General features: G+C 37.4%; 1 protein-coding gene across 1 annotated transcript; it reads right to left on the bottom strand.

Annotated features, from left to right (window-relative positions):
• Nucleotides 1-25,304, bottom strand: LOC137401650 (uncharacterized). The gene is made up of 10 exons (XM_068088102.1): nucleotides 25,090-25,304; nucleotides 15,168-15,385; nucleotides 10,705-10,893; nucleotides 9,443-9,576; nucleotides 8,929-9,071; nucleotides 7,812-7,908; nucleotides 5,574-5,726; nucleotides 4,282-4,454; nucleotides 997-1,162; nucleotides 1-824 (listed from the first exon to the last, which is right to left on the bottom strand). Exons 1-10 carry the CDS (start codon nucleotides 25,254-25,256, stop codon nucleotides 636-638), a joined length of 1,629 nt encoding a protein of 542 aa, XP_067944203.1. The 5' UTR covers nucleotides 25,257-25,304; the 3' UTR covers nucleotides 1-635.
• Between the last annotated feature and the right edge of the window lie 365 nt (nucleotides 25,305-25,669).

The raw sequence follows: 25,669 nt of genomic DNA, 5'->3' as shown, positions 1-25,669 counted from the left end.
TAGGAATGTTCGGGATATATTGATAGGCAGAAAACTGGCTAAGAGAGAAAAAAGGTGATAGCACTAGATTCTCATATAATTAAAAACAAAACTTAACCAATTTAAATGATGAGGAAAACATGAAGATCTAGTATGATATCATGCATATGACAAGATCTGTTTGCTTAAGTGTCGAAATGACAAAATTGCGACACATCTAGTTAAATATAGATTTGATACATGATATCCTGAGCAGTTTAGTTCTTTATATGAAAATGGTGTTCGTAAAGGACAACACACCTTATAAACCAAGAGAATAAGTAGTACATTATGAACCAAGAGAATAAGTAGTACATTATAAACAAAGAGAATATGGTGTACGCAAAAATCTGACAATCTATGACGAAAACTGGCTGAGAAGGGCCAGACAAAAATGGTCAGAAGTGAAAGAAGCTCTAACAATATCCTTGTTACCGGAGGGCAAGGATATTGTTGAATTGATCATTTACGCATTAAAAAGTAAAAACTCACAAAACGGAGAAAAATATCTGATAAAAAAAACAAGCTATAACTAGCAAACATCTATACAGGAAGCTGATTGGAGAACGCTGTAAAAATAGATAGAACAGTTTTTAAAATATGGGCCTGCCAACCAATCACGCGACAGCAACATGCTCAAGGTTGAGTAGACGCTGAGGTGGAAGATAGTGGAAGTATTCCAGAACATTCTTGACATATCCTCTGTTGTACGGATTTTTGAATGCGCCGTTTGCATCATGGAGATATTTGTAACGCTTCCAGTTAACTCCTTCATTAGTGGTCAAGTTGGTAAGCATCTGGTATATCTATACAATACAGGAGATCACACGCTGTTATTCTGGTAACATTACGCTATCAAAGAATGACATTACTGCCAGCCATCCGAATGATATGCCAGTGCAAAAATCTATTTTATTAAGTGCACAACTCATTTATGACAAGCCCTAAAACTACAGCTTTAGCCTATACTCGACTTACTGTAAATATGAACAGGGTGACGGACATGATGAAACCCAACATCATGATAGGTGTTGAGGCTACGACAATGAATGTCAAACCATCTGAAGAATATATAAGGGTGAAGAAGTACAAGGCGTAGAGATAATTGAAGGAGACCATTCCGACGAAGGAACAAAACCAAGGTCTACAAAGACATAGAATAGCTTTTGCAGCGAAGTTCTATGAAGGGACAAAGAAACCTAAAAACTAAACCTTGCAAATGCATAGAGTAGCCCTATAAACTAACGCTATATAACCAACTTTAATAGATCCATGAAACTGGCTAAAGAAATTGAGTTATAAATCACCATGTAGTGAGCCCTACCTATTTTGAAGAAACCCACAGTGAATCAATTATGTATGTCTCAAAGAGTCAAGCAGTAAATCAAATACCTTTGTATAAAAAACTTTTTTATGCAAATGTATTTGGGATAATGTATAAACTTTGGCCTACTCAACGATTTAGTAAACTAAACTTAGAGTATTCTTAGAAGTTCTAGAGAAAATACCTCTTATGCATTCAGGTAAAACTTGACAATTGACAGAGCTGGAAGTTAAGTGGAGAATTACTGTCCTAACAGTAACCCGCTTTAAGCACCTCTCCTGTACATCTAATCTAACAACTCTCCTCTCCTGTACATCTACTCTAATCTAACAACTCTCCTCTCCTGTACATCTACTCTAATCTAACAACTCTCCTCTCCTGCACATCTACTCTAATCTAACAACTCTCCTCTCCTGTACATCTACTCTAATCTAACAACTCTCCTCTCCTGTACATCTACTCTAATCTAACAACTCTCCTCTCCTGCACATCTACTCTAATCTAACAACTCTCCTCTCCTGTACATCTACTCTATTCTAACAACTCTCCTCTCCTGTACATCTACTCTAATCTAACAACTCTCCTCTCCTGTACATCTACTCTAATCTAACAACTCTCCTCTCCTGTACATCTAATCTAACAACTCTCCTCTCCTGTACATCTACTCTAATCTAACAACTCTCCTCTCCTGTACATCTACTCTAATCTAACAACTCTCCTCTCCTGTACATCTACTCTAATCTAACAACTCTCCTCTCCTGTACATCTACTCTAATCTAACAACTCTCCTCTCCTGTACATCTACTCTAACAACTCTCCTCTCCTGTACATCTACTCTAATCTAACAACTCTCCTCTCCTGTACATCTACTCTAATCTAACAACTCTCCTCTCCTGTACATCTACTCTAATCTAACAACTCTCCTCTCCTGTACATCTACTCTAATCTAACAACTCTCCTCTCCTGTACATCTACTCTAATCTAACAACTCTCCTCTCCTGTACATCTACTCTAATCTAACAACTCTCCTCTCCTGTACATCTACTCTAATCTAACAACTCTCCTCTCCTGTACATCTACTCTAATCTAACAACTCTCCTCTCCTGTACATCTACTCTAATCTAACAACTCTCCTCTCCTGTACATCTACTCTAATCTAACAACTCTCCTCTCCTGTACATCTACTCTAATCTAACAACTCTCCTCTCCTGTACATCTACTCTAATCTAACAACTCTCCTCTCCTGTACATCTACTCTAATCTAACAACTCTCCTCTCCTGTACATCTATTCTAATCTAACAACTCTCCTCTCCTGCACATCTACTCTAATCTAACAACTCTCCTCTCCTGTACATCTACTCTAATCTAACAACTCTCCTCTCCTGTACATCTACTCTAATCTAACAACTCTCCTCTCCTGTACATCTACTCTAATCTAACAACTCTCCTCTCCTGTACATCTACTCTAATCTAACAACTCTCCTCTCCTGCACATCTACTCCACACTAGCTTAGTAAAACATTAGTAGATTCATCGACATGTTTAATATCTCACTTTGAAACCTTTAAATTTACTCAACAGAAATTCGCTAGATGCAGTTGTGTCAAGAGCAAACTTTTTAAAAATTTGCTTGCGTCTGTTGTTGTTAAAATACTTTTTACAATTACAGAATTATGCATACGCATTCAACTAAAAAAAAACATTTGTTTCCTACTAATTATTTTCCTAGCCACTTTGAGTGGAGGTCAATTGTGGCACTTTGCTCTTCATAAATAAATTGGAACAGTTGAAACAAGCATTCAAAGATTTGGGCAGTAGTGATAAACGCATTTGTGTCACTCGTGCGCAGTAAAGCAAGTCAGATCGAGCTGTGTAGAATATAAACACAGACAATGCAGTAGAGAGAAAGTAAACCAGAAGAATCATGTAAAGAATACTCACAAGCCAAAAGAGTAAAAATGGAGCTGCTCGGCTAAGAATGAAACCTGGTGGCAATATAGGCATAGGCTGAAGGGTAAGATAAGGAGGCGCCCACAGGCGTATTGTATTTTATAATGTTTGCTCACTTTCTATTCTAGCCTATTTTATACTCTTGGCCAAATATTTTTAATGGATTCCATGGGACAAATAAGTTGTTGAAGGATTGAATCGAATGAAAGGGAGTTGAGGGTAGACTGCATTTATGATGACGGAGGCCACATTATTTCTATTAAATACAGGTTGCTTCATATACAATATGTAGAGAGTGTAAAGAAGAAGATATAATGAGAATAGGGCACCTGTTTGTGAAGATCTATACACGTTATGCCCATTATATGCATGAAAAAGTATGAATGATACTCAATATTAGAAGAATCCAGTTTAATACAATTTAAATAAAACTGCATTTGAAGTTTAGTTGAAAATTATGCGTATACAAGTGCAGACGAGTATACAAGCGCAGACAAGTATACAAGCGCAGACGAGTATACAAGCGCAGACGAGTATACAAGCGCAGACGAGTATACAAGCCCAGACGAGTATACAAGCGCAGACGAGTATACAAGCGCAGACGAGTATACAAGCGCAGACGAGTATACAAGCGCAGACGAGTATACAAGCGCAGACGAGTATACAAGCGCAGACGAGTATACAAGCGCAGACGAGTATACAAGTGCAGACAAGTATACAAGATCAGAAGGTCACATTATAGAGTGTATGAATCGAAGATGGCCATGTATTAGTGCATAAGTTGACGGAAAAACCTGTGGGCTTCCTGATGATTAGAAATCAGACATCTTCGTTTTATTTAGAGAGCTCATGATAAACTTGGATATTTTTACGTAAGAACGCATAAATAAATACTGTCAGTGATGGGAGTGTTAAAAAACACTGTTGAGGTCAAAGAAAGACAGGAAATAAGGGCAAGAAAGAATAGAAGAAAAGCTATTATAAGCACCTGTTACGGTAGCCAACGCAGTTGTATATCCATGGACAGTGGTGATCAAAGTGATCTACGCATCTGTTGCAAGTTTTACAATGCTTGCTTCGTTCTGGCTTAACGAGCCGACATGTGTGACACAACCTGCTAAGTGGGTGTTCCGTGCCTTTCCATTCGCTAAAATGGGCTATCTACAAATGAGGGAGTGTGATGGTTAAGCAGACGTCGCAATCAGTAAAAAGGCAAACGGTATTCAATTGACCCCAAGTTGTATCAGGAGGCTAATACTACTATCATAGTAGTTTAGATATAGTAATAGGGTATTTAATACTACCATCATAGTAGTTTAGATATAGTAACAGGGTATCTTATACTATCATCACAGCAGTTTAGATATAGTAACAGGGCATCTTATACTATCATCATAGTAGTTTAGATATAGTAATAGGGTATCTAATACTACCATCATAATAGTTTAGATATAGTAACAGGGTATCTTATACTATCATCACAGCAGTTTAGATATAGTAACAGGGCATCTTATACTATCATCATAGTAGTTTAGATATAGTAATAGGGTATCTAATACTACCATCATAGTAGTTTAGATATAGTAACAGGGTATCTTATACTATCATCACAGCAGTTTAGATATAGTAACAGGATAGCTAATACTACCATCCCAGCAGTTTAGATATAGTAACAGGGTATCTTATACTATCATCATAGCAGTTTAGATATAGTAACAGGATAACTAAAGCTACCATCATATTATTTTAGATATAGTAACAGGGTATCTAATACTATCACCATAGTAGTTTAGATATAGTAACAAGGTTGCTAATATTACTATCACAGCGGTTTAGATATAGTAACAGGGTAACTAATACTATCATCACAGCAGTTTAGATATAGTAATAGGGTATCTAATACTATCATCACAGCAGTTTAGATATAGTAACAGGGTAGCTAATACTATCATCACAGCAGTTTAGATATAGTAACAGGGTAGCTAATGCTATCATCATAGAAGTTTAGATACAGTAACAGAGTATCTAATACTATCATCATAGCAGTTTAGATATAGTAACAGGGTAGCTAATGCTATCATCATAGTAGTTTAGATATAGTAACAGAGTATCTAAAACTATCATCATAGCAGTTTAAATATAGTAACAGGGTAACTAAAGCTACCATCATATTATTTTAGATATAGTAACAAGGTAGCTAATACTATTATCACAATAGCCTATAGAAAAAATCATGTTGGTATGTGTATACAAAGGCAAAGACATATAGCCAATACAGACCTGTTTGATAGCAATATCATATTCAGATACATTGCGTGGCAGAAAGCCAGGGTTGATAGTATTGGCGTGGTAGAGGCAGACCCACATGACACAATTTGTTACCCAGAATATAATATGGTGAGTCCAGAGATCATCCCAAGTATTGTAAAGACACTGCAAATAGTTGGCAATCACTTTAACTCCAGTTCACATCTATGAATAATATAATAACTTTAGACTCGTCAAGTTTACATCTATGAATGATAATAATAACTTTAGACTCGTCGAGTTCACATCTATGAAAAATAATAATAACTTTAGACTCGTCAAGTTTATATCTAAGAATAATAATAATAACTTTAGACTCGTCAAGTTCACATCTATGAATAATAATAATAACTTTGGACTCGCCGAGTTTACATCTATGAATAATAATAACTTTAGACTGGCCGAGTTTACATCTATGAATAATAATAATAACTTTGGACTCGTCGAGTTCACATCTATGAATAATAATAATAACTTTGGACTCATCGAGTTTACATCTATGAATAATAATAATAACTTTAGACTCGTCAAGTTCACATCTATGAATAATAATAATAACTTTGGACTCGTCGAGTTCACATCGATGAATAATAATAATAACTTTGGACTCATCGAGTTTACATCTATGAATAATAATAATAACTTTAGACTCGTCGAGTTTACATCTATGAATAATAATAATAACTTTAGACTCGTCAAGTTCACATCTATGAATAATAATAACTTTGGACTCGCCGAGTTTACATCTATGAATAATAATAACTTTAGACTGGCCGAGTTTACATCTATGAATAATAATAATAACTTTGGACTCGTCGAGTTTACATCTATGAATAATAATAATAACTTTAGACTCGTCAAGTTCACATCTATGAATAATAATAATAACTTTGGACTCGTCGAGTTCACATCGATGAATAATAATAATAACTTTGGACTCATCGAGTTTACATCTATGAATAATAATAATAACTTTAGACTCGTCGAGTTTACATCTATGAATAATAATAATAACTTTAGACTCGTCAAGTTCACATCTATGAATAATAATGATAACTTTGGACTCGCCGAGTTTACATCTATGAATAATAATAACTTTAGACTGGCCGAGTTTACATCTATGAATAATAATAATAACTTTGGACTCGTCGAGTTTACATCTATGAATAATAATAATAACTTTGGACTCGTCGAGTTTACATCTAAGAATAATAATAATAACGTTAGACTCGTCAAGTTCACATCTATGAATAATAATAATAACTTTGGACTCGCCGAGTTTACATCTATGAATAATAATAACTTTAGACTGGCCGAGTTTACATCTATGAATAATAATAATAACTTTAGACTCGTCGAGTTTACATCTATGAATAATAATAATAACTTTAGACTCGTCGAGTTTACATCTATGAAAAATAATAATAACTTTGGACTCGTCGAGTTTACATCTATGAATAATAATAATAACTTTGGACTCGTCGAGTTCACATCTATGAATAATAATAACTTTGGACTCGCCGAGTTTACATCTATGAATAATAATAATAACTTTAGACTCGTCGAGTTCACATCTATGAATAATAATAATAACTTTAGACTCGCCGAGTTTACATCTATGAATAATAATAACTTTAGACTGGCCGAGTTTACATCTATGAATAATAATAATAACTTTGGACTCGTCGAGTTTACATCTATGAATAATAATAATAACTTTAGACTCGTCGAGTTTACATCTATGAATAATAATAATAACTTTAGACTCGCCAAGTTCACATCTATGAATAATAATAATAACTTTGGACTCGTCGAGTTTACATCTATGAATAATAATAATAACTTTAGACTCGTCGAGTTTACATCTATGAATAATAATAATAACTTTAGACTCGCCGAGTTTACATCTATGAATAATAATAACTTTACACTCATCGAGTTTACATCTAAGAATAATGATAATAATAAATTTAGACTTATCGAGTTACATCTATGGTTTAAATGGTTTCCTTACTAGTAATCCTTACTAGTAAGGAATCCGCCATTAGATAGGTAAGAGAGTTTACATCGCTATTATTGAGCAGAATTACGGTACGAAAACAAGATGTGATAATAAATTAGAACAAGTTGAATGTAAAAGTACTTCCGATTAACAAAACATGATCCCATGATAGTTTTCATAAACGACTAACTTTGGCCTTGACCTCTCACCTTGACTAGATATAAAGGATAGGCCCAGAACATCATTATGAAGAGGAAAAATAGCATCGGGTATTTGGAATTACCTTCTGGACCAAACACGAGCGCCCTAAAAACAACAGGAAGATGGCCTGAAATAATGAGACCTTCTCATTGCTAACAAATATACAAGAGTCACTAGTATTAATTGGAACCGTTTATGGAACCACCGTTTGTGGAACTGTTTATAGAACAGTTCAGATAATATATTTTAAAATACTTTTTTCTATAGTTAAATGTATGTTACTAACTGATAAACTTCAGTAATTTTATACTCGATGTTTTCATCCTCACCGTTTAACTGCACAGACTTCATTGCAAAGACAATTCATCTCGACACACGCCACAATACAAATACCCACAACAAATGTCTACACGACGCATCGGGGAGACAATTTGTCGGTACGCATAATGAGGCCTTTGGGTTAGCATATTGATGCATGATATTAAGGACGTTGATAGGAAGATGTAAATTTGTGTCCAACGCATTCAAGGACTACTCACTAACTATTTAACTGCTCTAACTGCTGACAGGAACAGCGATTGAACATGTCAGACTTTACGATAGCAGAAATTGTAGTATTTAGTAGACTGTGTATTTCCATCAATATTTAATAAACCAGCAGAGAGTTCTTCCAGCCAATCCATAACTAAAAATTTAACGATAGAAACTTCAAATGTTAATAAATGCTAAATGCCTATTCTATAAAAATGGTTAAAGGAACCAATAATTGCAATCGCAATAACTATAAGGAACGTGCACTGTCTAATAGTATACTAGTATAACATCTACAAGGAACCTGCACTGTTTACTAGTATACTAGTATAACATCTACAAGGTACCTGCACTGTTTAATAGTATACTATTATAACAGCTACAAGGTACCTGTACTGTTTAATATATTATGATAATGATAATAATAGGACGATTTGTTCAGACAGACAATCAACAGCAGTCCGCCAGTCTTTAGTATGTACAATCCTTAATAAATACAAGCTATGAGAGAGACACAATCAAATAGATAGGAGAAATAATAATAGTAATAGTAATAGGTGTAAAGGGAGAAAGAGAATGTGAAGATAAACTAACTTGAAGTCAAACTTCTGGAGTACACTTTGCTTGTGATCAGCTCGCTTCTTGAGGTAAGAAGCGATATCATTGTATTTTCTGCCAACTGCCAACATGTATGGAGTCTTGCCATTCTTGTCGCTGAGGTCGACCTCAACTGATTCCTAACACCGCACAAATGACAATAAGATGCGACAATTTCAACAGAATAGCAGCTTTTATTGTCAGTTTGAAACCTTGTATTATGCAATATCATACTAGCTACGTAATGTAAGATCTACTTATTAGTTACTACAATCTTTATGTAAAATTTTAACATTTAATTGTGAAATATAAAAATCTATTAAGCAAATACTAAAGTAATGTTTTTTACGCAACATTTTTGTAATATTATATTTAACTAATGTAATATCGCATCACATTAAAACATGGAACTTGGTTAGGTACATCATATAGCTACACTCAGTGATCTCTTTTAAGTTGTCTTCTCTTTGTATGTTTACAGCATGGAAAGAGAAGACAACAAGGCCCTCACCTGGTCACACAAGAGTTTGACTGCGTTGAGGCTGCCACTGAGGGAGGCGAGGTGCAGTGCGGTCTGGCCGTAATCATCCTTTAGTCTGCTGCTGAAGCCTGAGTATATGAGGAGGCGCATGAGCTCTTCATGTCCTGCAGGCAACAAGAGGGGACAAATCTTAGTCTAAGGTAATGTTGGGAGCATCCTTTCTCGCATTAAAAGTGAAATTATCGAGCAATTAAAACCTTCTCTCAAATATTTAAAAGGAAAAAGAAAAGCTTAAAGGTTTAACCAATCAGATTTAGGAATATGTAATTCCACAGAGAAATCAACTCTAATTAGATAAACGCATCTGCATGGAACCAACCCAATTACTGTTATACAGTCTGGTATACTTGCTTTCATTGAAAGAAAAGCAAACAGTTAGTGTTTTAGCAGCAAACCTACTCATAATAATGCTAATGTGCCTATGTGTCTACGCAGCCTCCAATCTATTTATAGCTGTGCAATTCTATTTACAAGATAGCTAAGTAGACTTCTGCAAGTTTAATAAATCGGTAACATTTCTGCCAATCAATCCGACCTTGGAACAGCAAGAGACCCTCAGATAGCGAGAGACCCTCAAACAGCGAGTGACCCTCGGACAGCGAGAGACCCTCAGACAGCGAGAGACTCTCAGACAGCGAGAAACCCTCAGACAGCGAGAGACCCTCAGACAGCGAGAGACCCTCAGACAGCGAGAGACCCTCAGACAGCGAGAGACCCTCAGACAGCGAGAGACCCTCAGACAGCGAGTGACCCTCAGACAGCGAGAGACCCTCAGACAGCGAGAGACCCTCAGACAGCGAGAGACCCTCAGACAGCGAAAGACCCTCAGACAGCGAGTGACCCTCAGACAGCGAGAGACCCTCTGACAGCGAGAGACCCTCAGACAGCAAGAGACCCTCATACAGCAAGAGACCCTCAGACTGCGAGAAACCCTCAGACAGCGAGAGACCCTCTGACAGCGAGAGACCCTCAGACAGCAAGAAACCCTCACAGCAAGAGACCCTCAGACAGCGAGAGACCCTCAGACAGCGAGAGACCCTCAGACAGCGAGAGACTCTCTGACAGAGAGAGACCCTCAGACAGCAAGAAACCCTCAGACAGTGAGAGACCCTCAGACAGCGAGAGACCCTCAGACAGTGAGAGACTCTCGGACAGCGAGACAGACAGACAGCGAGGGGTGAATAAAAACAAAAAGTAAGAGAATTAGAGAAAGTAAGAAATTGGACAGTAACCTTTGAACCCAGCCCAGTGGAGTGCATTATCACCATGAATATCAGTGAGCTGTAGCCTTGCTCCCTTGCCCATGAGATAGCCTGAGAGCATAGTGTGACCATACTGGGCAGCAACTATGAGTGGAGTGCATTGCTTGTTGTCCACGGCATCTATTGACACTCCGTGCTGCAGCAGGATATCAACTATTGCTGGAAAAGAATATTTTCTATAATACAGCTACAAACTGACCAATGAGAACTTTTCATAGCTGCGCATAGAATAGCCAATAAAACAATGTGAACATATGTATACACTAGCTAATAGAAACTACCTGAACATATGTATACACTAGCTAATAGAAACTACCTGAAGATATCTATACACTAGCTAATAGAAACTACCTGAAGATGTGTATACACTAGCTAATAGAAACTACCTGAAGATGTGTATACACTAGCTAATAGAAACTACCTGAAGATATGTATACACTAGCTAATAGAAACTACCTGAAGATATGTATACACTAGCTAATAGAAACTACCTGAAGACGTGTAAACACTAGCTAGTAGAAACTACCTGAAGATGTGTATACACTAGCTAATAGAAACTACCTGAAGATATGTATACACTAGCTAATAGAAACTACCTGAAGATATGTATACACTAGCTAATAGAAACTACCTGAAGATATGTATACACTAGCTAATAGAAACTACCTGAAGATATGTATACACTAGCTAATAGAAACTACCTGAAGATATGTATACACTAGCTAATAGAAACTACCTGAAGATATGTATACACTAGCTAACAGAAACTACCTGAAGATGTGTATACACTAGCTAATAGAAACTACCTGAAGATATGTATACACTAGCTAATAGAAACTACCTGAAGATATGTATACACTAGCTAATAGAAACTACCTGAAGATATGTATACACTAGCTAACAGAAACTACCTGAAGACGTGTATACACTAGCTAATAGAAACTACCTGAAGATATGTATACACTAGCTAATAGAAACTACCTGAAGATGTGTATACACTAGCTAATAGAAACTACCTAAAGATGTGTACACTAGCTAATAGAAACTACCTGAAGATGTGTATACACTAGCTAATAGAAACTACCTGAAGATGTGTATACACTAGCTAATAGAAACTACCTGAAGATGTGTACACTAGCTAATAGAAACTACCTGAAGAGTCTCTATTAGCTAATCTATCAAAGGTATGGTCACCCTATTTGACTCTTTGATACTCTTTGATCTTTCCGAACCCATAATATCAAGTGATCCATAGAAAAGTGTCCACAAAATGGTATTAATAATAAATCAGTTACACCAATAACAATTAATTCTTTCGTTGTTGCTGTTCGTACCAAAGTACATTTTCCAACTATAAAGCTTCACAGCTTTTTCGTTAAAAATTTGAAAGCAACACCTTAGAAATAATTACAAACTGTATCGGACTAATAGTAGTTCCTTGGATAACACGGGCTTGATACTTTGAAGTATGTGAAAAATGGTTTAGCCATTACTATGGGATCTGTACCGAGTAGTTCAGCGGTGCAGAAGAAGAGTAGAGGTCAGAAGACACGACGGAAGGTATCGGAACAGCCAGAAGAAAATGAAATAGGTCCGACGAATAAAACAATTAGAACGCAAATGGCCGAGCAAATGATGCAAATATTTTTGCTTCAAAATTATTAATTTTTGTTTCTGTATTTACATATATATTTCTCAAAGTATGTCTGTAGATCTGTCATTCCGGCTATAGCTTTAGCGCATACTGATTATTTTAACAATGCAGCCCCGGCGTTATGATGCAACTGTTAAGAAACACTTTTCGTAAGGTTCGATTACTCTATCTGGGGTCGAGGGTAATTCTTCTCGCGCGGACAATTACATCGTCTCCGTATCATCGCATTCACAGTATTGATGAATAGCTTCTGATAAAACAGTAACCTTTTTTATACACACACAGTTCTATGCAAGAATATTTATTATTAATTCTACATATTCAGGATTTTTTTTTTTTTCTCAGTTCGTATCAATTGTATCATTACCGAATCATCTTTTATTGTAATCGTAGCAAAACAGACTCAATTTAGCTATTACTTGCTATTTATTTCACTGTTACATTTAAAGATTTTTATAGTCGTTTTACTTTTTTCAATTTATTTGGCCTGCACGAAACATTTTCCTCATGATATGTAGTTTAAAAAAAAGTTGTTCGGAAAAGTTTGAAAACCTTCACAGTTGTTTTTATTTTCTTTCCCAATTTATTTCAATTACATAAAACACTTCTCTCATGATATGTAGTTTGAAAGTTAGAATGGCAAACGTTTTATATGTTGAATACAAATCAATTTTCTGACCAGTCTTTTTTATTACTCGGGCGACGGTGGGTAGCACAGCCAGTATATTATAAATACGGTTTGCTTATGTCACTCGTTCTTTAATATATATACATTTGTAGCAATTGATAGATTCTTATTACATAAATTATAAACTTGAAGATTTACAGCATATTATTTGATAGCATAACTGCCATTATTTAAACCTGGCTTACAATGGATCGATGCTTATAACCCCTCTATTGCACATAAAATGCCAGTTTTTGCTGCAAACTGTAGCAAACATATCATTTGGTGCAAATGGCTTCATGCGACCTTGTTAAATATAGTTATGTAACCAAAACATGCCTTCAAATTTAGAATGAAATGAAAAAGTTGAAAGCTGCAACAAATTGCAAGCTATCAGATTATCACAGGTTAATTGGGCGCAATTGATATCAACTGGTAGAGACATTTCTCAGGTTACCAGTGCATATTTATTAAGGGATTTATGACAAGTTGGAGATGAGTTGTAGTAGATTTCTCGCAACCAAAATGGTTAATGTCGCTACGCCCATAGGAGAGAGCAAAATACAGGTGGCGTTCACTTGGCCTGCCAAAGGATTAAATTTATCTTCCCAAAATTCCAACGGGCTATTTGAAAAATAAAGCGCCATCCTTTATTTGAACGTCACCTTTAATAAAGCACCATTATAGCAAAAGGGTAGACAAATAGAAAGCCTTGGCATTCAAATAGAGATTTTACGGTATGTATGTTGCCAAACGGATGCAATACATTATACATTATCGACACCAATACTAGCCAAAATCAATACAGTAATACTTCAACATACGAGTGCTCCAACGTACGAGAAACTTGAGATACGAGCCAGCTTTTAAGCAAGTGTTAGCACTAACATACGAGCCATGTTTGAGATACGAGCACGTGAGTCAGTTGCCAAGTATGCCGGAGGTGTTTTATAAGAACAGCATCACTCTGTATTTTTCAACTGCCCAGGTTATACTTTTGTACCGTGTTTTTTTATGCGCGATTTTCAGTGCAGAATTATGTGAATTAAAAGTACTGTGCGTTGACCGAAAGTTTGTCAGTAAAATGTAAGATAATGCAAAGAAAAAGCGAATGATAACAGTTGATATTAAACGGAAAATTATTAAAAAATATGCGAAATGTGTATGCGTGATTGAGCTAGCTCAGCAATTTGACAGAAATACATCCACAATTATTAAACAGAGGGATTATATTCAGGGCATTTAGTTCGCAAAAGGACTAACCATAGTTTATAAACGGCACAGCGATCTTCACGACCGCTGATGGAGAGACTGCTCAGGCATTGGATAAAAGATAAACAATTGGCCGGTGACAGCGTACTGAAACGATGCTATGTGAAAAGGCCGGTGCTATCTATCAAAACTAGACAAATAGACATTCGGACAAGTTGGCTAGTGGTCGTGCATTAACCCCTTGTGACGATACCTGTGTTCGTTCTAATTGCAACATGTCGAAAGGGCGACAAAGGCAAATGTCCTTAGATAGGTTTATCTTAAAACGGCCGGCTGGTCGTGAAAGCGAAACAAAGGAAAAATTAGCTAACCAGCGAGAAACTTCAAACTATGAACGCCGAAGAAATTTTAATTATGTTAAGTTGAAAATGAAAGTTTGCTTTTAGGTTTGCTTCTAAGTTTATCTTTTAAAACGTTGGTAAAATCCAGATTTATCAAAGTCAACTGTCGTAATGAAGGATAACTTATATCTCCCTCCCTGGCAAATGCTAGCGTTAGCTGCTATTGTATGTATTTAATTTTACATTTTAATTAATCACATTTCCTTGCATTATTTTTTATTTGTTGTTTTTTGAAAGCATGTGGTAAGTTAGGACAATAACCAACATGTTCTTTCTGTTACAATATCTTGTTTTGAATGTTTTATTTGCATTTCTTAGAGTATGGAAACCAATCAATATATATTTAATTGTTCTATATATAAATAAATTGCACCAACATGCGTGCAAATTAACATGCGAGCTCAGTCTCGGAACGCATTAAGCTCGTAAGTCGAAGTATGACTGTATAATTAAAGTAATTTTCCCTGATGACAGACTAGGTAGTTATTAGAGAGCCTACCAATATGGCCATTCGTACAGGCCCAGTGTATGGGCAACTGTTGGGGCTCGGCATCAGCCTGGTCATTTATTGGAGCTCCGAGCTCGATTAGATATCTCAGCACCTCGCAGTGTCCACCCAGACATGCCCAGTGGGCAGCAGTCTGCCCCTTCTCATCCTTGCCTTGCACAATGGCTGGCCCAAGTTCTTTCACAAAATTCTGTGTGGGCACAAGAAGCCTGGAGAATAAGAGCGCTAAGGATTAATATTTTTTATAATGTATTATAATTACTCAAGTCTGTAGTGTTACCAAAGATAACAATTATACTGAGACATGACATGTATATCACTTCATATTATCATTGTTATGAACCAATCATAACCAGTTAAAACTGTATTCAGCCAGTTATACAGCAGTAGTGCATTTAGCAGATCTGCGCACACCCGAAGGCCATGTGATCCACTTGTGAATCGTAATCTATTATTACATATGATAGTTTACATGATAGTGATTTTTTATGTCATAGAACTGTTTGCTGTTGTTCATAACACTATTCATACAACATTATTTACATAAACCCAGTTCTTATTTGCTATTATAAATCAGAGTAGAGAGGTTGTAAAGGTTGTAAAGTATTAGAGTTGTCTGACTGTTAAATATAATTATATTAAACATATTAGTTCCACAAACCCAGTATAATCATCCTGCAGTCATTAAATGGACTTAACTATCCCATATGATAACTACCGGACTCATACCAAGCTCAGTATTTAAAACAGGATTTAAACTGGTTTTGGTGCCTGAATGGTTTTTAACATCCAACAAATAGCACTGATATAATATGATAAATACCACTGATTTCTTAGTGGATTGTTGACATTCGAACACCCTACAGGCACTCTAGCTGATCTTCTGGACAGATAAGATTAGCTGGCAGATTAAGGTCACAACCAATCAAATTATACTTTCTTGTTGCTGACATTGATCCAGATGCTATACATGGAACGCCCTTTTTAGTAAGCCAAAATTACTTAGTTTGTTGTTTCGAGTCTACTGTGGCGATGAGTTGCAAACAACTTAGACGCATCAACCAGCGTGGTATAGATTTTGTTAGTAGGGTACCGGTAAGTGCTAATGAATCTCTTCCTACTAGATCTGAACGATTGATCCAATGTCGGTTGTTGAATAACATTGGTAGCCCTATTGGCATATTGCAGGACACAGGGGTTGTGGCTAAGCATGGCATAGCTATTACTGTTAGTGAACAAATGAAACAAAAAGAATTTTTTGTTAGATGCATTAATCCTGCGATGCAAGTATGTCATTTTAATGCTGGCCCTATTACAGGGCAATACGCCAGCTTGGAAAGGGACAAATTCTTGTTTCACCTGTCTATATGATGGATGGGAACCACAAGAAGCTTGTGCCAGATGAAAATATTTCTGCTCTCCCATCTCACTTGAAGACCCTGTATGAGAAGGCAACTGAAACACGTTCTCAGCTTTCGGAACGAAGAGCGATTGCAATGTTGTTGCATAGCTTCAGTGCTGTGGAGATGGAAAGTCTTGCCATTCGGTTAGACAGCAGCCTCAGCAAGATTTCAACGAATGATGAGGGAAGTGTTACAAGAACTCAATTGAAAGACTTTGCAGCTGTATCTAGACGATGTTATAGTCATGGACAACAGTTTCGAAGAACATTACCTCAGCCTTGAAAAGGTCTTATCTCAGCTTCGATCGGCTAAACTCAAGCTTAAACCGTCCAAATACCATATTTTTCCATAAAGAAGTGGTATATTTGAGACATATAGTTAGTAGAAATAGTGTCACAAACAATCCAAAAAATATCCGCTGTTATTTGGCCAGCTCCAAAAAATTTGACCGAGCTACATTCTTTCTTTGGGACTGGTGGTTATTATTGTCAGTATGTGCAAGACTTTGCCAACATAGCCTGACTACTGACAAAGCTAACTGGTAAAACAGTGAAGTTTGAATGGACTGAGTGCCATGCAGCTTTCAACACACTGAAGCAGTCGCTACTGAAGGCATCAGTTCTGGATTATCCAAATCCAGCTCTCGATAATATCCAGGACACAGATGCTTCTCTTAATGAGGTTGGTGCAGTCTTGTCTCAAAATCGAGATGGCCAAAAATGGGTAACATTTAATTATAGTCGAGCCTTGTCATCTACCCAGCAAAACTATTGGTTAACTAGGAGAGAACTGTTAGCGATTGTAAAAGCTGTAGCTTATTTTCGTTCATATGTGTACGGTAAATAGTTTAAAATTTGTAATGATCATGCTTCACTTTCATGGTTAAGCAGGAGGACTACACATTCTGCTCAAGTGGCTAGGTGGTTAGAGATCTTGAGTAAATTCACCTTTACCATAGAGCATCAACAGAGAGCAAACATAAAAATGCTGATGGGCTATCAAGGAGGTCATGCCATGACTACACCAAATGTGGCGGTGTCACCAAACTATGAGGAAGATCAAGCATGGGCAAATTCTAAAACTAACTATCAGAAAGGGCACAAAATGAAAACCCTGTGTGTACTAGGATTGCTGAAAAGAACTTGATTGCGCAAGAATGCACTGATGATTTATTGGAAGACAAGTGCACTCATCAAGTTGCTAGTACAGACTGAAGTATCAGCTGCCAACTCAATCGTAATTAATGGTAATGGTTGTTCCACGGTAGAAGATTCCAGCACTACTGATGGCTGTCAGAATTATCAGGAACAGACAGCTTGAGATTACTAAGCGAATCAACAAATGAATAACAACCAACATTCACCAGCACCACAATGCCAAACACCTAGGTCTGATGGATTGTGTCAGGCTCAGATGCTCCCAAGTGATATTGCGACTATTTACAATGCTGTCAAAAACCAACAACCTCTGGATGCAGCCATAGTCAACCTTCGCCTTACAGAATTATGAAAACTTAAAGGTTGACTTGCAACAAAATTCACATTACAGTTATTTGGTATCAAAAAATTCATCGTGTCTTACTCTGTTGTGTTGTAAGTGCCAAATATGTGGAAATGTGATTACAAGCTCTTAAAAGCTCAAAAACGAAAAGCCGCCGTAGATTGGAATCTCTTTATTTCGATGACGTAACCACGAAATTTGGTTATCGTCTTGTCACGCATTTTCTCACGTGAATTGAAAGGCCAATACAAAGCTCAATATAAAACTTATCGTAGTACTAGTTTATGACAAACACTTCGGGTTTTACCGAAGACCCCGTATCAAATATAGATGCTCGCTACTTTACAGTTTTGTTTCGGCATTATTCAATCGTTAAGTCGTTCTCTGATCATGTGACCCAATACTTCGCAAATAATTTTTGCAGCACTTTTCAATTATCACAGGTGACCAACAGGCTCGTCATGATTATCAGACAATGATATGTACTCCTTCGAGCTAAAGTTAAAAAGTTTAACGATTTTTTACGGTAAGTTATAAGATATCACTGCTAAAAGTGACAGCATTACAATGACGATAAAACAGACGCGTAAGAACAATAGACATAGTTTTATTGAATACGTGAAGTATATTTGTGAAAATATTTCGACGAATAAGGTTGCATGAAAGTGTAAACAGAAACCATCTCTCACAATGACATCACATTTGAGCCGTTTTGGAAAGGGAATCCAAACTACGGCGGTCTCGTGTGGCTGCGATTTTCTGTTCGTTTTTGAGCTTTCAAGAGCTTGTAATCACCTTTCCACATATTTTGCACCTACAACACAACAGAGTAAGACATGGTGAACCTTTTCATATCAAATAACGGTAATGTGAATTTTGTTGCAAGTCAACTTTTAACATTATGCTCTTTAATGCAGATAAGAGAAAATCAAATGCTGGTAGCTCATATAAATGTTGGAAAAATATATCGGGAGATGATACTTTGTTCTATGAACATGCAAAAGCAGGTAGTGTAGAACACACATGCCCTTTCTCAAGCTGGGATAATGAGGACTCTTCGAAGACGTAGACTGACATAGTAGTGACCAGAAATGACTCCTGACGTAGGTGAACAGCTTTGAGATATACCAGCGAGCAAAGTCTGGAGGTTTGCACCATTTTTCAAGTCCAGGACCTTTCTGGGTTGGCCATTCTCAGCAAAAGGTTGCAGTCGACCTAGCGAGACCACCACCTTTGACCACTCGAGGAAACGGATGGATTCTTGTGTTGTCAAACCGTTTTACTCCATGGCAGGACGCTATACTGCTACCTAATGCTACAGCTCCTATAGTTGCTGAGGCTTTAAATAGCCGAGTCTTTTATTATTTAGGATTACCTGAAGAGCTCCACAGTAACAGAGAAACACAGTTTGAAGGTGATCTCATGACAGAACTCTGTGCAATGTGGAGGATCACTAAAACTCACACAACAGCATATTACCCAAACATAATGGTGTGGTAGAGCGTGGAAATAGGAATTTGGGCAACTCCCTTTGCTGTCTTTTGCTTGGTCAGATGGATGCTAAGAAAAACTGGGACATTATGCATCTACAGATCATGAGGGCCTTTAGAGCAATCTCACATACAGCAACAGAGGAAACTGCAAACTATTTGATGCTAGCACGGAAATGTAGGCTACCTGACCAGTTAATAGGTGGCACACATGATGTCAATGAGACTACACGAAGGGACTATGCCTCACATATGCGAATCAGTTCGATACCGCTTACCAGATCACTGGAATTCAACAAATGCTACTTCCTACACTACCTGATCAAGAGGATGCAATCTTCAAAGGTGATTTGTATTAGTGCAAAACAAGTGGAGAAAAAAAGGAATCCACCCAAAACTCCTACCGAAGTTTGATGAGCAATACATTATCAACAAGATCTTTGACAATGGCATTTACAAAGTTTTGGTCAAAGAACCGTCGATGAATATCATCTCAAGCTGTTCACGCCAGCACCTGATCCAACTGGACAACTTAGAATTCCAAGAGACAGCCTGGATGTCAACTAGGAAAAAAATGATTCTCTCAATGATATGGAGAGCAAATCAGTGCTGAGGAGGATCCAACATCAGCGGATGCTGCACTTGGTCAGCATTTTTATAATCTCAACATGTCTCGGGAAAAACAAGTTCTGCCACTTAAATGACCAAAGCACACCCTGAAGAAATCTTTTTAGTTGAAGAATCATGTGTGATATTGAGCTCAAAGGCGTTAAAAAAGATATTGGCATGTCTGATGACACCAAGTTTGGAGACTTACTTGGGAATCTCAGATACCTCTATCTATGGTCTCAGAGCCTGCTATAGTGTCAACGCCTACTTAGAATGTTCAACTCACTCTAACAAGCTGCATTATCAGGACAAGTAAGCATTGTAACCAAAAGTTACAACCCTGTTGTAACCAAAGATTACAACAGGGTTGTCATCACTGGAGCTAAATCCATGATCCATCCTTTATCGACGCTGGTAAGTCAATACTAGCAGACTGGCATCGCATCTCGGGATGGAGAGTGTGATCGATTTACTAAGCTGAGCTTCCCGAATTGCCATATGCACTGTTATTCTCAGATTAGCGCTGTAATTCAGAAGCCAGCTTGGATGGAAAGCCAATGAACTAACACCCAGCATTTGCTATGTATGAGCAACTGTACTCCAGTGTGAGGGACAGAACAAAGAGCCCGGAGAAAAGAACTGCAAACAACAAAGCCAAGAACTACAAGGCAAAGAATTACCTTCCTTATTACCGTAAAGAACATCGTGGTAACATTAATTTACCTATGCACATCTTTTTGCATATGTATAGGTAGAGCTTTGACATTCTTACATTGACAAGCATAACTGTTTGGGTATTTATTATTTGTAAGCTCATTTCAGCCTTATGCTTGATTGTATCATTGAATTGTATTTAAATGTTTTTTTTTTCATGTTTATAGAGCTTGAGTAATAGAGCCATACTTACCAGTCACCTTGCTTGCAACAATTACAGTTGTGCATGAGAGCTATTATTCATTGAGTATAAGACAACTTGTACGTATAATTCACTTGCTAGTGGCTAGTCAGAACTGTCTTCTACAACAGTATCGCTGAAGGGGTTTGAATAATTTTTTGTGCGAGTAGTTGTTTGGTTTGAGCTATCGAAGTATGGCTATTTCGTGATATAACAAGACATGCAGAATATTCTCGCACGCAATGCACATTTTGTTGGAGAATGGGATTTGTTAGGCTCAGGCTATATTCGTGTCTGAGCTCAAAGCAGTACAGGTGGTCTTAGTAATTACGGTGATGTTGAATGAGGCATTGAGGGCTCGTGAGATGGCGAATCATTCAGACAGGTTTGTGAGAGCAGATAGTAGAGGTAGCAATTTAAAATGTGAGATTAAAAAAGAGGTAACAAGGGTATCAGAGTGCGACAGTTGTGCGCAGTACCGGAGTGGTTGTAGAGATAAAAAATACGACTCAGGAGGTAGATATTCTCCTAGAAGCAGTCTTGGGAGTGGTAAAAAGTGATATGGGGATAGTAGTGATGAGCGTGATGTTAGTAGGTATAAAGCAAGAAGTCGAGAGTGTAACAAGGACACGGACAGTAGGAAGTATAGAGACAATAACAGAGAGAGGCTTGTCTCAAGATATAGAGCAAATAGTAGAGAAGGTAGTGAAGATAGAGTATGCTACAATTGCAAGCATAGTGGCCATGACATGCGGAGTTGTCCCTCCATTAAACGTTTTTCTTGTTGGCAACGAGGACACGTATCCTGATATACGGAGATAAGGGTAGAGAAGTAAGGTATGGCAGTCGACATAGCAGCAGGGAGAGGTATTGGGGCGGAGAAAGTTCTCATGATGTAAGGGATAAGTGAAATAGACCCAGATATTACAGCATAAACATGTATGAGAGAGACAGTTGGTTTGAGAAGCGAGAGATGGATAGGCATGATGAAAGGTACAGTGACAGTAGCAGGGGTAAAAGTGCAAGATTTGTTGGCTATTGAGATAACTATGGTGAAGATCAATGACTAGGCCAGAGAATTGTGTAGTATCTAGAAGATAATGGAGTAAATGTGGAGCTTACGTTTGATAATGGGGCTGAGGTGTCAATAGTAATTGAGGCAACAGCCAATAAGTTGAAGGATGCCTAAGGCAATGGCGAGACGCTAGTACTAGAAGTCGAGGTAAGTGATGCTTTCGCCATGGTATTAAAGCTATCAGATTAACGGTATAGGATTGACAGCTTTATTGGCTTCTTGGTGCTATGACATATAAGCTATACGGCAACTCACAGATGGGCTCATTCTACAGTATCGTATCAAGGTATGTACCTGCACGTTATTTAACATGGCGTCATAGACAGGATACTGTGTTGTTACATTAATTAATTGAGGGGTGTTATTGTACTGTGTTGTTCTAGTATATCGTTGAGGGTTGGTAATATTAATTAGTAACGCTATTGCGTGTCATAGCGTTGTTCGGGTAGGTGATTGCTATTTATAGATTTGGGTTGCCACGTTGTATACGTAGTGGAGTAGCATAATCGTAGCAGTGCTATAGTGAATCCTTGAGGTGTTAATTATGAGGTGTGTCGAAAGTGGTTGTTGTTATAGTTGTGTGGGAATATAGCTGCTAGACAGTTAGATGTTAGTGTTTTCCCTAAGTTGAGGCTAGATAGTGGAAACATCTCTAGTTCCTTTAAGTCTTGGCTTAATGAGTTTGAAGTTGCGTGCGAGCTTACTTCGTTCCGTATGGATAATTCTGAAGGTAGTGTCCTACTCTTTGCGGGGAAGACTAAGCTGTTAGTTTTATTGGGCGCTATCGGTAGCAGAGGAATAGAGTTACTGAAAAGCTTAGGGTTTGATATTGCGAGCCAAGCAGCTGATTCTTATCAGACTGCTTTAAATCTTTTGAGAGGTTATTATGAGAGAGAGGAAAGTGTTTTTGTGAGAATGATGAAATTTGCTACGATTTCACAGGCTTTAGGGGAAGAAGAGGGAGAGTACTTGGTGAGAGTGGAAAAGTTAGGTAGAGATATGGATTTTGGTGATGGTAATGATGATTTGAGGCAGTGCTTCTATGTAGCTTCAGCAGTGAATGGTTTGTGTGATTCCAGTGCTAGGAAAGAGTTAATGCAGGAGACTGACTTAACTTGGGAGCAATTATCTAACAGATTGAAAGCTAGACATTTAGCTAGAGAATCAGAATTTATTATCAGTGGTGCTAAGAGAGATATCAAGGTGGAATCTAGTTACAGTAGTTCTGTTGCACCTGTTTGCCAAGTTTCTAGGAAGATTGAGAAATCTCATAATGAGCGTTCTAGATTTAGGCTGTCTAGGAGAGATAGTTCAGGTAGTGATAGGTCTGACACCTTTTCACCTGGGTGGAAAGGTAGACGAAGTTATAAAAGGTCATCACCTAGACGATATAATTCCCCTGCTAGAAGTATTATTTGCTTTGCTTGTAACAGGGAAGGACATCATGTTAGGGATTTCTCAAGTGCTAGGTGCTGTTTGTTCAAAGAAAGGTCACATTTCTAAGGATTGTCCTCGCAACAAGTTTAGTGAAAGAAAAGAGTCTAGACATGATTGTAAGAGATATAGCAGCAGTAGTAGTAGTAGAGGCCCATCAGGAGATAGGTACAAGTATAGTAGACAAGCAAGAGCAATAAAGATGGGCTATGTAGTAGTGACATTAAACAAGTTTTAAAAGTAAATGGGAAAAATGTTGAGTTTACACTCGATACAGCAGCAGAAGTTTCTACGGTAACAGAAGAGACTAGTAAAATACTTGGTCTGAGTTTGAGTAAACCTGAACGTAGTTTATATAGCGCGGATGAATCTTCTTTGTTTGTAGCTGGAATTTGTAAAGTTGAAATCAGAAGCACTTTTAGGTCAGTCGACACTTCCGTGTATGTTTTAACAGGTTCTAGGAAAAATCTTTTAGGATTACATGAGTTACATCAGCTAAAATTGCTTGACGTTAATAGTATGTGCAAAGATGATTTTGACCATATAAGGGAGTTTCCTGACATTTTTCAGGGTTTAGGCACAATTTCTGGTACTTTTAAAATGAGCTTGAAGGAAAATATGAAACCTAGGTGTTTATTAACAGCCAAACCGATGGTGCCTGGTCTTAAGGATCAAGCTGAAAGAGAGTTAGACATAATGTCAGCTAGTGAATCAATTTCTCGATCTGGTGCTAGTTATGCCGGTGTAGTAAAGAACAGTAGGAAAGTCCAGAAAGTCTCTATATTGAACAAAGTTAATGAGTTTTTAGACGAAATAGGAAGCGACGACTTTTTGGATGAGAATAAATTTGAGGAGAAAAGAAAAAATATTAGGTTAAAGAGCCAGAGGTTACAGCGCAGGTTTGAGGAGCAGATTAGAAAGTTAGAGAAGGAGGAAATTGAGTTGAGTGAGGAGTATGAGAGCTCTGTCGCCCTCTAAGGTGTCTTAGCTGAAATGGCAATGGTGAGCCTCTAAGGCAATGGTGAGACTCTAATACTAGAAGTCGAGGTAAGCGATGCTTTCGCCATGGTATTAAAGCTAACAGATTAAAAGTATAGGATTGACAGCTTTATTGGCTTCTTGGTGCTATGACATATAAGCTATACGGCAACTCACGGATGGGCTCATTCTAGAGTGTCGTATCAAGGTATGTACCTGCACGTTATTCAACAGAGCTCTGTTAAATAAAGTGCAGGTGTCTGAGCTCAAGGCAGTACAGGTGGTCTTGGTAATTACGGTGAGTGGATAAAGCTAGATAAAGCTAGTGGGTAAGGCTAGTAGATTAGGCAGTATAAGACAGTATTGGAAGGATATAAGGAAGGGTAGGAAAGACGGACTTTCTTCTTCTTCACATCAATACATGTAAGTGTACACATTGATTCAACACATTTAATGCCCTAATAAAGATTTTCAATTTTGGATGTTTTAATCACAAAATATACTAGCAGTAGTTAGAAAATATACCTACCCAGCTTTAATTGCATCCCAAACTGTGGGATTTCTCAGATTAGTGCAGTCTTTATTTGGTGTTTTAGAAGACGACCCAACGATTGGTTTAATGTATTCATTTACTTTCGATAGCTTTTCATAAAACTCATTTTCACTCATGGGTGCGGATGGTTTTCCTGTGAGCATAATTTGGTTTTCGCGTGCAATTGATAAACGATTGGGTTACCATTGACAATTTTCTTCTCAGCTAGCGGAAAAAGAAAAAGGAATGTTGGCCATTTTGCCCGAGTATGCGCTCGCCTTTTGTAAAATGTATTCGCTCTAATCTAAACACGTACTACATACATGTATGTAGTACTTTGCGACGAATATAACTCGTCGTTCCATCTCGTGTTGCGTTTGGTTAAACGCAGAGGTTGCATCGCCTGTTTTAACTCGACGAAGTAATTACCGTAGACTGGCAGAATTTAAAGGAAACTAATATGGCGAATTTATATTTCCCTTATTTGAGGCGTTTGCGGCATTTATAATAATGTATCTGAAGCTAGATTAAAATTTTTATTTTAGCAATCATGAGCAAATACAAAATAGAATATATG

The sequence above is a fragment of the Watersipora subatra genome, chromosome 8 (genome assembly GCF_963576615.1).
Source record: "Watersipora subatra chromosome 8, tzWatSuba1.1, whole genome shotgun sequence".
Classification (NCBI taxonomy): domain Eukaryota; kingdom Metazoa; phylum Bryozoa; class Gymnolaemata; order Cheilostomatida; family Watersiporidae; genus Watersipora; species Watersipora subatra.
The sequence above is the reverse complement of the archived record's forward strand: the minus strand, read 5'-3'. Positions and strand labels throughout refer to the sequence as shown.

What these genes read in the sequence shown, in the direction of transcription:
- LOC137401650 (XM_068088102.1), bottom strand. Translation starts at nt 25,256, where the DNA reads ATGCTCACAGGAAAACCATCCGCACCCATGAGTGAAAATGAGTTTTAT. An exon ending in CCACTGGGCTGGGTTCAAAG is followed by an intron (nt 9,577 to 10,704) that starts GTTACTGTCCAA and finishes TGTTGCCTGCAG; the next exon opens with GACATGAAGAGCTCATGCGC. An exon ending in TCAAACTCTTGTGTGACCAG is followed by an intron (nt 9,072 to 9,442) that starts GTGAGGGCCTTG and finishes GTGCGGTGTTAG; the next exon opens with GAATCAGTTGAGGTCGACCT.